We start from the raw sequence: 14,141 nt of genomic DNA, 5'->3' as shown, positions 1-14,141 counted from the left end.
AAATCAGAGAATCTTCCAAGGTTACATGCGGAAGCCCACACAACTTGAACTTGCCTCTTGAGTCTGGGTCACCTTGATGATTTAAAAATTTAGCCCATCATTCAGGCTTTTCTGTACCCTTGGGATCTGAATCTCCAAACAAGTGGTTCTTTCTGGTGGGAGTAGGGGGCAGTGTTCTAAGGCAGGAAGCTCTGGAACAGAGGCCCCCACCCCCACCTACTTAGTTTTCACTCAGTGCCATCTGAGAAGGTAATTAGCCCGTGGTCAAGGCACCGCACCTTTCCTCTTCCTGCTCAATATTCCCCTTTTGTGTTCTGCTCACATACTTCTATTGTTTCCATAGCAATGCAATTTGCTAGGTGTTGATCATGTGATAGTATGGATTATAGTCTTCAAGGTAATGTAGGTTCAACTAGTTACTGCCTTCCCTCCACAGTAGCTACAAAATACACTACTAAAGCAGCTGCTTTGCATGCCAGGAAAATTGTTATAAGTACAACTTGATTCTTCTAAGAACAATGCCTTAGAGCAGGGGGGGTTTGACAAGATCTTGAATGTGCTCTAAGAAGTCCTTGAACAAAAGTGATTTTAAAAACATAATACTTTAAACTGTGTCCATTTTTCCAGGGCCAAGATCATGAGGCTAGACCAGGCTGAGCTAGGGAGGAAGAAGGGTTCCCACCTAATTTCAACAACAAACCCCAACAAGGCAGACGATAATCTTAACTGGGACTGGTTGAAAAAGCACTGAGTTCGAAGACAGAGCGTGAAAAAAGGGCAAGACGACCAGCCATGTTATCTCTAGGCAGAAGGGATATCATGAGTGAAAAACAAGACATAATTTACTGAAAAGAGTTCTCTTTTACAACCCATTTCCTACAAATACCAAATGAGGTGTTTGGCTGGGTGAATTCGATCTGCTGCAGAAAGCTTTTAAAATAGTTGGAGAGCTCCCAACTAGATAAAATAGGAGGTTATGCCATATTAAGATGTGCTGGGGGCCCAGGGAGGAGGGAAAGTCAGTGGTTGCATCTCGAAAGGACAAGATGGTATCCATAGCAGAAGAAAAAAAAACAACCAAACAAACAACTACTCGGCCCATTTATCCAAACTTGGAAAGATTACAAATCTGAGAGAGCAGAGTATCATCACAAGTCATCTTCAAGGGCCAGATGTCCTTTTTTCCCCCCTCAAATGGATTTCATTAGAAGTAAAGATGAAGTCAGAGAGAAAAACAAGATCAATCTGGGTAAATGAAGGAAATTAATAAGAACCTTGATGTTGGGCAGCCCGGGTGGCTCAGCGGTTTAGCGCCACCTTCAGCCCAGGATGTGATCCTGGAGACCCAATTTCGAGTCCCATGTCAGGCTCCTTGTAGGGAGCCTGCTTCTCCCTCTACCTGTGTCTCTGCCCCTCTCCCTCTGTCTTCCATGAATAAATAAGTAAAATCTTTAAAAAAAGAAAAAAGAACCTTGATGTTACCCCAGAAGTATAGGTTGTGTGGCAGAAAACAAGTGATGTTTCAGGAATCTCTTTATAGAAGTAATCTGTGCCCTCTGCGGTAAAGTGAAACCAAGGTTGCCAGGTAGGCTTTGGGTTAGCTGGAAAGTTCTCCACCCCACATGCCCAGATGCATGCAAGAAGCACCTAGAATGAATGAATACATTTCGAGGTAGGCAGCGCATGCAGGAAGGCTCATTCACGGTATAAGAAACAGCCTGAACATAAGATCAACACTAGAGCTAAACATCATTTTTTGGTGCTTTGGACTCAGAGGAAGGTGTCAGATACATCGTAAGAATTTTGAAGCATGAGCTGACCCCCAGGCAAAGCGTCCTGATTGGTAGACACAAGCCTGATTACCACATCCGGAAGACTGTTTCTTGGTGTCTGACAGCCTCTGGTGACAGCCTCTAATGTGCTGGAAGGATCAAAGAGAGGGCTGGGGTCTGAAGAGGGCCTTTTATCACCCGATGAGAATTTCTCCTGCTTATGGAAAAGGAATATTGCAGTCAGGGCATGATCGATCTCTCACCTGGAATTCAACAACAGCCTCGTCGCTGGGCTTCCTGCCTCCAGTCTTTTACCACTAACATTTATACCCCCCAGCCAGCCTTCTGGAACTCACTAAGACATGACGTGATCATGCCTCTCTCCTATTTCCAAACCCTTGAGGACTCTCAGCCGGGCCTGCAGATGCCCTGAGTTTCCCTCTACCTGTCTTTTTAAGCCTATGTCCCTCTGCACACTGCCCCTTGGCTCTACTCATTTGAATTGGCACGTTTTCTAAGTTGTTCAATGCTTATGATGAAAGCAGAGGCCAAGGGAGAGGGAAGCCAAGGCATGTCTACCAGTGGATTCAAAAGGCAGCCGTTATGCACCTTGCATGACAATCATGGCAAGTACTATAGTTTCGGCCACTCTTGAAAAAATGCCACAGTTACCTTTCGCTCCTCCAACCCCAGTAATGAAGATTGGAAGTGTCTGTATTTTTAGGTCTCTTGCAAAACGACAGAAGTATTTTTTCCCCTACTCTTAATCATAAAAATAACAAGGCTGTACATTCTCTCACTTATTTATCCCTTGTGTTGAGGCCAGTTGCTAAGGAGGAAAAGAAAAAGCTGCCATTGTGTCCTCGTGAAAGGGGTGGGGTTCACTGTTATTTCATTAGTGATGTAGAGTCACCTCTGTATCCTGGCGTGCTGCTTCCACATCCCAGCAGAACGAAGACACGAAGGAGACCCAGTCTTTAATCTTCTCCCTGTTGATAGGAATAAATTCTCAGCTGCGTGTGGCAACAATAGCACCTGTGCTCCTTTTGAACCGGAGAAGGGCTCTTTTATTAAGGTTGGAACAGGCCGTGGGAGCAAGTACCAGGGAAATAAAGATTTTTTTTTTTTCCAAAGTAGCTTAAACGACCCACTGGCTCCTCACCACCTCCACATTTGCACACTAGAATTAATCTTCACGCCACCTCTGTGAGGAAAGCTCAGGGAAATGGGAAGAACACTGGAAAATAACGGTAATAATCATAGGGTTTGGAGCTCTGGGCTTTGACACTGATTTCCTTTGTGTTCTTAAGCGGGCCCCTTAACCTGTCAGCGCCACTTTTGTGTAGCCATCCAGGTGTGCCTCCCTTTGGGGAACGCATGTGTTTATGAAGAAGGTGTTGGAATGAATTTATATAAATCACATATTCTTTTCTTTTTTTTTTTTTTTTAATTTTTATTTATTTATGATAGTCACACACAGAGAGAGAGGCAGAGACACAGGCAGAGGGAGAAGCAGGCTCCATGCACCGGGAGCCCGACATGGGATTCGATCCCGGGTCTCCAGGATCGTGCCCTGGGCCAAAGGCAGGCGCCAAACGGCTGCGCCACCCAGGGATCCCTCACATATTCTTTTCTATTGACTTTTCATGACAATGTAAAAAAGAGAGCTTTCGGCCTTGAGCTTCGTCGGCAACAGATCAAGGTTCTTCGTACTTTGGTGTTAGCTTGCGCTGCCTCCTCTGACAGCTTCCTCCCCTGACCTCAGCCTCTGCCAAGCAGCTGATCATCTATAATGGATCCATTTAAGGCACCTTTGCTAGCACCAGGACCGCCCCCCCCCTTAAAAACCACAGACCCCTTCAGGGATGAGCATTGCCCCTCCTGAACACAGGGAGCTTAGGCAGATATCTGTGTATTGGGTTAGGTTTTTTTTTTCTTTTTTTAAGATTTATTTACTTATTTAAGAGCGGGAGAGGTAGACAGTGGAGGGGGTGGGTGGGGGAGACAAGCAGACTCCCTGCTGAGCAGGGAGCTTGATCCCAGGACCCTGAGATCATGACCTGAGCTGAAATCAAGAGTTGGATGCTTCACCGACTGAGCCACCCAAGTGCCCCTGTGTATTGGGTTCTTTTACATGAGATGCATCTGGGGTGATGGTGGTAGGGTTATGGGTTGAATTGTGTCCCCTCAAAGTTTGGATATTGAAGCCCCAACTCCCAGTACCTGAGTATGTGACCTAATTTGGAAATCGGCCTGGGTTATTGTAGATGTAATTAGCTCAGACAAGGTCATACTGACCTCCTTTTTTTTTTTAATTTTATTTTTTTTATTTTTATTTATTTATGATAGTCACAGAGAGAAAGAGAGAGAGGCGGAGACATAGGCAGAGGGAGAAGCAGGCTCCATGCACTGGGAGCCCGATGTGGGATTCGATCCCGGGTCTCCAGGATCGTGCCCTGGGCCAAAGGCAGGCGCCAAACCGCTGCGCCACCCAGGGATCCCCCATACTGACCTCCTAATCCAGTATGACAAGCATCCGTATAAAAAGTTTGGATGCAGAGACACACACACATGGAGAGAAGGCTGTGTGAACTTTACGGTTCTGCCACAAGCCCCGGAACTACCAGAAGTTAGGAGAGAGACCTGGAACAGACCTTCCCCAGAGCTTCAGAGGGAGCGTGGCCTTGTGACACCCTGCTGTCAGATGCCTAGCCTCCAGAACAGAGAGACAACGCATCTCTATTGTTGTTTTTAAATTTGTTTCAATTTATTTTTTATTTAAGTTCAATTATTTAAGGGGCACCTGGGTGGCTCAGTGGTTGAGTGTGTGCCTTTGGCTCAGGCTGTGATCCCGGGGTCCTGGGATTAAGTCCTACATCGGGCTCCCTACGAGGAGCCTGCTTCTCCCTCTGCCTGTGTCTCTGCCTCTCTCTCTGTGTGTCTCATGAATAAATAAATTAAATTAAAAATAAATAAATTCAATTACTTACCATAGAATGTATTATTGGTTTCAGAGGTAGAGGTCAGTGATTCACCGGTCTTATATAATACCCAGTGCTGGGGATCCCTGGGTGGCTCGGTTTGGTGCCTGCCTTTGGCCCGGAGCGTGATCCTGGAGACCCGGGATCGAGTCTCACGTCAGGCTCCCAGCATGGAGCCTACTTCTCCCTCTGCCTGTGTCTCTGCCTCTCTCTCTCTCTCTCTCTCTCTGTCTATCATGAATAAATAAATAAAATCTTAAAAAAAAAATACCCAATGCTAATGACATCATGTGCCCTGTCCCCCAAACCCCCTTATTTCTGTTGTTCTAAGATACCCAGTTGTGGTGTTATGGCTGCCCTAGGAAATGAATACTGTGACTTTTCAAGGTATTTTGACAAATAATGAAGACTGTCAAGATGGTGTTGAACAGTATGTGGCTCTGGGCTTCTGTTCAAAGTATGTTTATTGTTTATTGGTTTAAAATGTTTTATTTGTCAGGACACCTGGGTGACTCAGTGGTTAAGCGTTTGCCTTTGGCTCAGGGCATGATCCCAGAGTCCTGGGATTGAGTCCCACATTGGGCTCCCTGCTCAGTGGGGAGCCTGCTTCTCCCTCTGCCTGTGTCTCTGCCTCTCTCTGTGTGTCTCTTATGAATAAATAAATAAATAAAAATCTTTAAAAAATGTTTTATTTGTCTTTTTATATTGTGCGCATGGGAAATATTCTGTGCTATCTTACCACTTACCTGTCATGGCCAATGAGGAAATATTCCCTGTTGGTGGTTCTGATGGACATCACCTCATCAGAGCAGCATTTAAACATTTTATGTACAGATTGCATTTTTTCATGGCTACTTATGCCAACTTCTACACTGGAATTTCTGTCAGATATAGACATAGAGTATTAAACATTTAAACGTGAGAACTAATGTTTTATATTAGGTTTCAAACTGAATAAAATTTAGATCTGCTTAATTGACATTTTGGAGGTTGTCTGATAATTTTAGATAAAAAGTTTAGATCTGGTTTGTCACTGATTGAAAACATTTTGTTCAGCCTCAAACTTAATTCAGAAATTCTTTCTTCATGTAGATTCTTTGTTCTACAAAGTATCATGTTTTCTAATTTTCTTTTTGTACATAATTTCTGAAAGGACAAAGAAGCCAAACTAAATGCTTTTTTAAAAATCCATCTTGGCTTTATGAAATGATGATTTTATCTGCTCTCATCCATAAATTAAGTGAATTGAAACTTTTTGTAACTAGATGCTTATTAATTAATAACTTATGAACTACAGTATACAATACAAAATAGGTATTTAGCTATGTTTTACTCAAAACATTCCTCATTTTAGCTTCTTTTCAGCAACAACTATTGTAAGTGTGAAGCCTTTGTTTCTTCCAGTCAATGATTTAGATTTCAACTTGCATGCACCTTTTAGTATTTACGGTTATAAACAGTTTTCCCGATTGGATACACACCGGTCAATTTTAATGGATCCTCGGTGATGTTGGTTTTTGTAATAGGAAAGACAAAGACTCCTTTCCCCACTCTTTGAAAGAATGAAAAACCGCTTTTTCCAAGAAGACTGAAAAATGAAACCATTTTGCATCTTAGTTAAATCTCAGAGGAAGAGAAAGGATTTAAAAAATGTTCATAAGCCTGGTGGGAGGCCTGTTAAATCATGGTGAATACTTACAGCGGAGAAGAAAAGCTGAGGAGGTGGTGATTTAATAAAGTAATCTTGTTTGCAGACTTCATTTTCATAATAAAATGTAAATCGTTTGCCTAATAAAAGAAAGTGAACAGACTCAGTTTGTTCCCTGTAAATTGTGGAAAAGAACTGCTTCAATTGGAAAACACTATTTACCTCTGGAAAGGTCTTCAAATTATTCAGTTATGAAAAAGGACATCTTTAATAGGATAGGCCATAAAAACAGAAAACCAAATGGCCAACAGTGTTCTTATCCATCCACATCCAGGACCTTGCTTCAGATGACATGTAGCAGCTCTTTAATGTTTAGCTCTGAGTTCTGGGGGCACCGTTGCTGGCTTTCTAGATGTGAGCAAAGGTTTGTCTCTATCCTTGTTGAAGAGCGAGCCAGAGGAGCAGGATAATTCTGCTTTGCCTTGGCTTAGCAAACAAAAGCAAAACCACCTGCTACTGAAAATCAGGTGGCAGAGTGATTAAATCATAAGGTCTCCAAAATGTTAATAGCTTCTCAGTAAGTATTGAAATTTATAGTTTTTTTCCCCTGTATTTTCAAAAATGTCTTCAAGACATATGCACTCCTTTCATTAATTAGAAAAACACAATGTTGTTAAGATAAAATTTATTTGAAAAAAAAAAAAAAAACAGCTTGGTTTTGCTTTCACATCCAGGCCGTAGTTCTAGTTTGTCCGTGGTTTGGTAAAAGACAGCCTTTACTAAAGAGCTAGAGCTTTTTTTTATTAAGTGAAAACAGAATAAGGATTAGGGAGCACAGTTAATGGGGACATTGTACTATAGTCTATCTAGTAATTCTTTCTTTTTTTAACATTTTTTTTAGAATAGTTTTTTTAAGACTTTATTTGAGAAAGATTGAGGGAGCATGGGCAGGGGGAGAGGCATATGGAGAAGCAGATGCCTGGCTGAGCAGGGAGTCCGATATGGGGCTGGATCCCAGGACCCTGGGATCATGACCTGAGCCAAAGGCAGATGCGTAACCACTGAGGCACCCAGGTGCCCCCTTCTTAACATGTTTTTAAGTTTATTTATTTAAGTAATTTCTACATCCAGTGTGGGGCTCACACTCAAGACCCTGGGATCAAGAATCACATGCTCTTCCGACTGAGACAGCCAGGTGCCCCTAGAATCTAGTAATTCTTAGGCAGCTGTCCTCACTTTGCCTCCTTCTCCTTGCTCAGGAACTACTCTAAGTTCTCCTCACTCCTCATCCCTACACACACACACACACACACACACACACATACACACACAAGGAAAAAGAAAAGAAGAACGGAAGGCAACAATATTGCAACTAGCTCCTCTTTAAAATCATTGTTTGGCCTTGGACATAAATCACAGATTTATTTACTGAACAAGTATTTATAGAACAGCTTGGATCACTAAATCTCCCTGTTTCTTCATCTGTAAAATGGAGACAGTAGCACTGACCTTAGAGATTTGTGGTGAGGACTGAGGGAGTTAATGCATGGAAACCTCTCAGGACTGGGCCTGGCACCCACTAGGGCTCACTGAAGAGTAGCTCTTATGAATAACAGAGGAAATTTTAGCTTTTATCATATGCTGAATAAACCAGTCTCTCATCTGCCTATAACATAGAGGCTCTTTGGTGGTATTAAATTTAGAGGGTTCAACAGATGTAGATATTTTATGAAAATGTGTGTCTAATAACATTGTATACAACTAGCAGAATCTTTTTTTTTTAAGACGGGGAGGGCCATTGGAAGAGGGAGAGAGAATCTCAAGCAGGGTCCACACCTAGCATGGAGCCAGATGTGGAGCTCGATCTCAGAATCCTGAGATCATGACCTGAGCCGAAATCAAGAGACGCTTAACTGCCTGAGCCACCCAGGTGCCACTACAATTAGCAGAATCTTAAATAAAGTAAATATCTGTGAAGATGTTGCCTTGGCTGGGCACTTCCAGGGTGTCCCCAGTATTCATACTGACTACCAATTCCAGGGCACAAGAACCCTGACGGTATTTGTTGACCATGACAATGGCATTGTTTTCTCCAGAACTTATGCTAAGGAATCACCTTAACTCAGCCTTCCATCAGCCTTATGGCCAATTACTAAATCATGCCTATTTTCACTTCCTGAATACTTCAGGATCCATCCCCATTTCTCTATTCCTACCAGCACTTCCTTCAAGACCTTCAAACATTTTTAGTATGTTTCAATTCACATGAACTTGAAACCTCTATATGTTTTCCACCGTGTTTCAGTGGTGGTCCAGTTTGACCTCCCAATTCCAGTCTTGACATCTTCAAATCCATCCTTGATGTACCCCTGACACTAAATGACAAATATGACTGATCTAGCACTTGGGGCAAAGAGAGAATAACAGGGACTAGGTTTACAAAACAGAATATATAAAATAGTGGTTTTCAAGACACTGAGCATGGACATTTAAAGTCACTGATCCCTAAAAGACAGGAAGCAATCAAGGTGGGCCCTACTGTTCCCCTGAGAGAGTTTCCAGGCTCCAACATAGGAAAGGGGAACTGAGATGGATTTCAAAGCAAAAAACATATTACTAGGGACCAAGATCTTTTTATAATGATAAAGGGGTCAATTAATCAAGAGGACATAAAAATGCTACAGATTTATGTACCTAATAAAAGAGCTTCAGCATACATGAGGCAAAAACTGATAGAACTGCGCAGAGAAATAGACAAATCCACAATAACAGTCAGGGATTTCAATATCCCTCTCTTCATAACTGATAGAAAAATAGGCAGAACATCATAAAGATATAGTGGACTTGAACAACACTGTCAACAAACTTGGCCTGATTGATATTTCTAGAACACTCAACAACAGCAGATTGCACACCTTTCTAAAGGGCATATGCAACATTTACCAAGATAGGTCATATTCCGGGCCATAAAACCCGTCTCGATAAATTTGAAAGCACTGAAGGTTTACCAAGTATATTTTCAGAACATAATGGAATCAAATTGGAAATCAGTAACACAAAATTTTTGAGAGTGATACATTTGCCCGTTTTTTGATTGTGGTGCTGGTTGCCCAGGCATATACATATATCAAAACTTATCAAATTACACATTTTATTTTTATTTATTTTTTAAAGATTTTTAAAATCTATTTATTCATGATAGACACATAGAGAGAGAGGCAGAGACACAGGCAGAGGGAGAAGCAGGCTCCATGCAGGAAGCCCGATGTGGGACTCGATCCCGGGACTCCAGGACCACACCCTGGACCAAAGGCAGGCGCTAAACCGCTGAGCCACCCAGGGATCCCCACAAATTATACATTTTAAATATGTGGTTTATTGTATATCATTTTCACCACAAAAAGCTATTTCAAAAAGTATGACCAACCTAAAATGCAAATCTAATGACACCTTTCTCTTGCTCAAAAGGCTTCAAGGATTCCTGGCCATATGAGGTCAAGGTCTGGCACAGGATAGTGCCACAGCCTCATCCTCTATACTTCCCCGTTCTACTTTCTATACTCATTGTCCTCTGACACATCCTGTCTCTAACCCACGCATTGCTTTTGTTCATGCCATCCCTTTTCTGCTCAGTTGTTCCCTTTTCCAATCTCTTTTAAAATCCTATGCATCTTTCAGAGTGTAGTTTAAATGCCTTCTCATAAAGCCTCTCTGGATTCCCACAACTACTTACAAGCTCTTCCTCAGATTCCCATAACATTTCACACTTATTTCATGATTCCTGTCATAACTTGGTTATTTGTGCTTATCTTAGCTTCTCAATACAGCTACTCACATGTGTTGATCTTAACTTCCCAACAAAATCTGTAAACTCACTGAGAGCAATGACCCTATTACTTAATCTGTATATCTACTGCAGTATGAAGCACAGTGGCCTTACTAATAATAGATGCTTTGAATAGATATTCAAAAATACTTTTTAAAAAAAGATTTTATCTACTTATTCATGAGAGACACAGAGAGAAGAAGAGAGAGAGAGAGAGAGGCAGAGACAGGAAAAGCAGGCTCCATGCAAGGAGCCCTATATGGAACTCCGGGATCACGCCCTGAGCCGAAGGCAGACGCTCAACCATTGAGCCACCGAGGCATCCCCAAAATACTTATTTTTCAATTGAATTGGATAATTTGATTTCTAAATTATTTCATCCTAAACTCAGCTTTCCTAACTACCCACCTGCAATGAACTATATGAACATGAACAAGGACCTTTGAATAATATAGCTCGAGCTACCTCTATGATAACAACATAGGCAATTTTTCCAAGTGAGAATTTCTGACTAAATTATGAAATACTCTTCAGTCTTTTCTGGGTTTTAGTACCATCTCCAAGCAACAGATGGAACATTTGGTTAATGAAAATCAGAAAATGTCAAATTTCTAGATAGGTGAGCTCTTACAAAATAATTAACCAAATCCGACAGCTCCTGCCACTCTCCATACCAAGAGTCATTGTCCCAGAAATGCTGCCCATTAGCCTCACTAAACTGTCTTCTGTACCCTGATTAGCTTGGTGAGAATTGTTGGTTATTTTCAATAAAGTTTTTTACTTCGGAGAGTATACCCCCCTGGATACCTGGACTCTTCTGAGGTTTGGGTTCCATTATGGCTGTCTGTTCTCATCTGTCAAAAGGAAGAGTTAAACACCAGTTAGTCCTTAAACAACAATGTGATTCACTGATGAGTGCCACGATCATGCAGCCTTAGGATGGTGCCTGTGAATGTTGCTGTACTGGGTTATCAGCCTCCTGCTTTCCTTTCTGCTCCCAAGGCTGAGAGTAGCCACAGTAATAAGGACACATCCAAGCAACTTGCGTTCACATGGCAGTTCTGTCGAGGTGTTGCTTAAGTGTGACAGAAGGAGCTGTGTTCCCTGGACTTTCTCTGCTCCTGCTCCATAAGTGACTCTGACAACAAAGTCCCTGCCAGAAACAGCACCAAGGAGGAGAGACAAGAACAGGCCAGAGGGCAGGAGGCTGTGGACCCAATGCAGCTGAGAAAGCATTACTAGCCAAAAGGAAGCCTGAGATAAGCCCTTCTCCATGCCAGGAACTTGCTTTCTCCAGAGGGAAACTGAAGAGCAAGGACCAGGGCATATCCCTGTTCTCAGACTGCCTCAGGTGTCTGCCAGGCTCTGGGGTGAGATTGACTCCAAGAGGCAGAGCTCCTTCCTGGGCAGCTGTGCCAGCAATCCTTTAACCCCTGTGGGGTCCTGTGAGAAGGGGGATCCCACAGGGTAAAGGGCCTCAGGGCAGGGGAGATCTGTGACACCTGGGATGTGCTGGTGATCAATTTTTACCTTGAATTAGTAAGACTCTCAAAATAGAAGGAAGCATCAAGCAGGCCAGTGCCAGGGCAGTGCCAGGAAAACGGGAGGGGGCAAAGGGCCCTTTATACTACATATATACTATATATAACACACAGAATATGTGTTAACATGCAAAAATATGTGTTAACTGACTCTGTTACGGGGAAAGCTTCCGGTTAATAGTAAGCTGTTTGTGGTTAGTTTTGGGGGGAGTCAAAAGTTATATGTGGATATTCAACTGCATGGGGGGCCATCACCCCTAACCCCCATATTGTTCAAGATTCATTTGTCCATATATATAAATGCTGGGTTTCCTACGTAATATATATTTCATATTATATATATTAATTTCATATTATACATAATGAGTCCAGTACATGTATATAAATGTGAAATCCATTATATAAGAAACCTATTATATAAATTTTGCTTATATAAGCAAAATAAGCAGAAGCTTATGTTACATAAGCAAAATTATACATGATATATGAAATCTCATTTAATTTCATATTTTTATTTATAAAATATATAGATTTTACATATATTTTTACATAGAATACTATAAAACTGACATTACTTTTTCAATGGTATAATACCCATTTTACAGATGAGAAAACAGTTATCAGAGATACTAAGCAATTTGCCTTTGACCACATAATTAAAAAGAAGCTGAGACGGAATTCTAACCTGAGAGTTGTCGTCTGAACCGCTTTGTTTTTCCTTCTATTTAAGAAAGAAGAATTAAACCTTTTCACAGTTCTACTTGCATTTCTTGTTTTTGCCTGCAAACAAAAAAAGCCTTTTAGATTTATCTCTTTGATCTCACTCAGGAGAATGTACCCACTATCATTGCCTATAACCTGTTTATTTTAATGTCATTTGGGATTTGATGAGTGTGATACCAAAAGATCCGATTTCCTTCTGACTTTACAGTTATGAACCAAGAACCCAAAACAGCAATTTTGCTCAAATAAAATTTCAGATTACCACAGCCTTGAGAACCTAAGACATTCAAACCAAGCAGTACTTACTGGAAGCCAGGTGGTCACTGGTTCAGTTCTTAGCAGAGTACTCCGTCCCTGGGTCTCCTGACCTTATCCCTGTTCACTCTGAGCTCTGAGTGGTAGGGTGAAAATTAAATATAATCTGTTTGAAATGTGAACCAACAGGAAGTTCCTAAACTACTACCTTAGGGCAGATTTTATGCTTGCCTTAAGCTAAAATGGAAGCTGTTGTCCTAGGGGAAGTCCTGGGCTTTCATCCTTTTTGTGGCTTGGCACAGAACTGCCCCTGGCATTCCAGCTGTCTAGCATGAAGAAATGAAAGCAAACAAATGAAGAAAAATCCCACTAGCCTTTGTTCATAGTCACAATGCTCCTTATTGAGAACAGTGTCAGCCCTGCCTTGACCTCATACATTCATTGCTGTTGAAACAATTCCTTTGCTACCCACCCATCCATACCCTCTCAGTGTGTCCCTCCTGGGGAAAGTAGGGAGGATTCCAGATGAGGAAACAAAAGCCCGACTTCTCCAACACACTTGCACATACCAAGGGCCTCCAGATGATCTGCTTCTTCATCCATAACAGAGTTGTTATCAACAGGGTGGCATAAGGCAGGCTCTCCTCTACAGCCACAAAACAACTCTTAAAAATAAGAGTTTTGGGGGTGCCTGGTTGGCTCAGTTGGTTAAGCATCTGCCTTTGGCTCTGGTCATGATCCTAGAGTCCTGGGATCAAGCCACCACACTGGGCTCCTTACCCTGTGGGGAACCTGCTTCACCCCTCCCACTGCCGCTCCCCCTGCTTGTGTGCATGTGCTCTGACTCTCTCTCAAATAAATAAATAAAATCTTTTTAAAAAATGAGAATTTTGCTCACAAGAGGCAATAGTAGTCAAGCCTTGTTGAAATTCTCTCTTCTTATTGCTTCCAATGTACTCTTCTCATTTGGTCTCTTCTGTACTGATCTATTTGTTTTGTCTCTTTGCTTGCTCCTCTATCTGCATGCAGTGCATTCATTTCAGAATCTCCAGAGTTTCTTCCTCATGTATTTCCCCACTCTACAAGTATTTTTTGATGCTGAAAGTGTTAAGAGTCTCTTGAAATTGGTGACCTTGAATTTAGCAAGATTTCTGCCTGACTGATGTGGTTTTGTTTGTTTGTTTGTTTTTGTTTTTGTTTTTGTTTTTGTTTTTTATTGGCATTCAGCTGTTCAGGAGCAGAATGGGAGAGCTGAGAGGTGAGGTTTATTTCAGGCTAATATTTTTTGTTTTGTTTTGTTTTTGCCAGAGAGATACCACGGATAGACAAAGGAGTAAGGGAACTTAGGATATTTGCAAAAGCCTGGAATGAGAGGGGCATAAGGAGGAGAGAGAA

At 41.8% G+C, this 14,141-nt stretch overlaps 1 protein-coding gene across 10 annotated transcripts in view; it reads right to left on the bottom strand.

Annotated features, from left to right (window-relative positions):
• PLEKHS1 (pleckstrin homology domain containing S1) overlaps positions 1 to 13,080 on the bottom strand; it is a 33,644-nt gene extending 20,564 nt beyond the window's left edge. For 3 of the 10 annotated variants that reach the window (XM_025467278.3, XM_025467279.3, XM_049103100.1), the window contains exons 1-8: positions 12,798 to 13,080; positions 12,454 to 12,548; positions 11,035 to 11,081; positions 6,453 to 6,541; positions 6,235 to 6,341; positions 5,500 to 5,634; positions 2,686 to 2,761; positions 1,864 to 1,989 (exon numbers count right to left, since the gene is read on the bottom strand). In XM_025467278.3, the coding sequence (XP_025323063.3) occupies positions 1,864 to 1,989; positions 2,686 to 2,761; positions 5,500 to 5,634; positions 6,235 to 6,341; positions 6,453 to 6,541; positions 11,035 to 11,062 (561 nt within the window). In that variant the 5' untranslated portion in view covers positions 11,063 to 11,081; positions 12,454 to 12,548; positions 12,798 to 13,080. The remainder of the gene's footprint in view (positions 1 to 1,863; positions 1,990 to 2,685; positions 2,762 to 5,499; positions 5,635 to 6,234; positions 6,342 to 6,452; positions 6,542 to 11,034; positions 11,082 to 12,453; positions 12,549 to 12,797) is intronic. The other 7 variants (XR_003144227.3, XM_025467274.3, XR_003144228.3 and 4 more) reach the window with 6 other exon arrangements.
• Between the last annotated feature and the right edge of the window lie 1,061 nt (positions 13,081 to 14,141).

The sequence above is a fragment of the Canis lupus genome, chromosome 28 (genome assembly GCF_003254725.2).
Source record: "Canis lupus dingo isolate Sandy chromosome 28, ASM325472v2, whole genome shotgun sequence".
In the NCBI taxonomy this organism is placed as follows: Eukaryota; Metazoa; Chordata; class Mammalia; order Carnivora; family Canidae; genus Canis; species Canis lupus.
The sequence above is the reverse complement of the archived record's forward strand: the minus strand, read 5'-3'. Positions and strand labels throughout refer to the sequence as shown.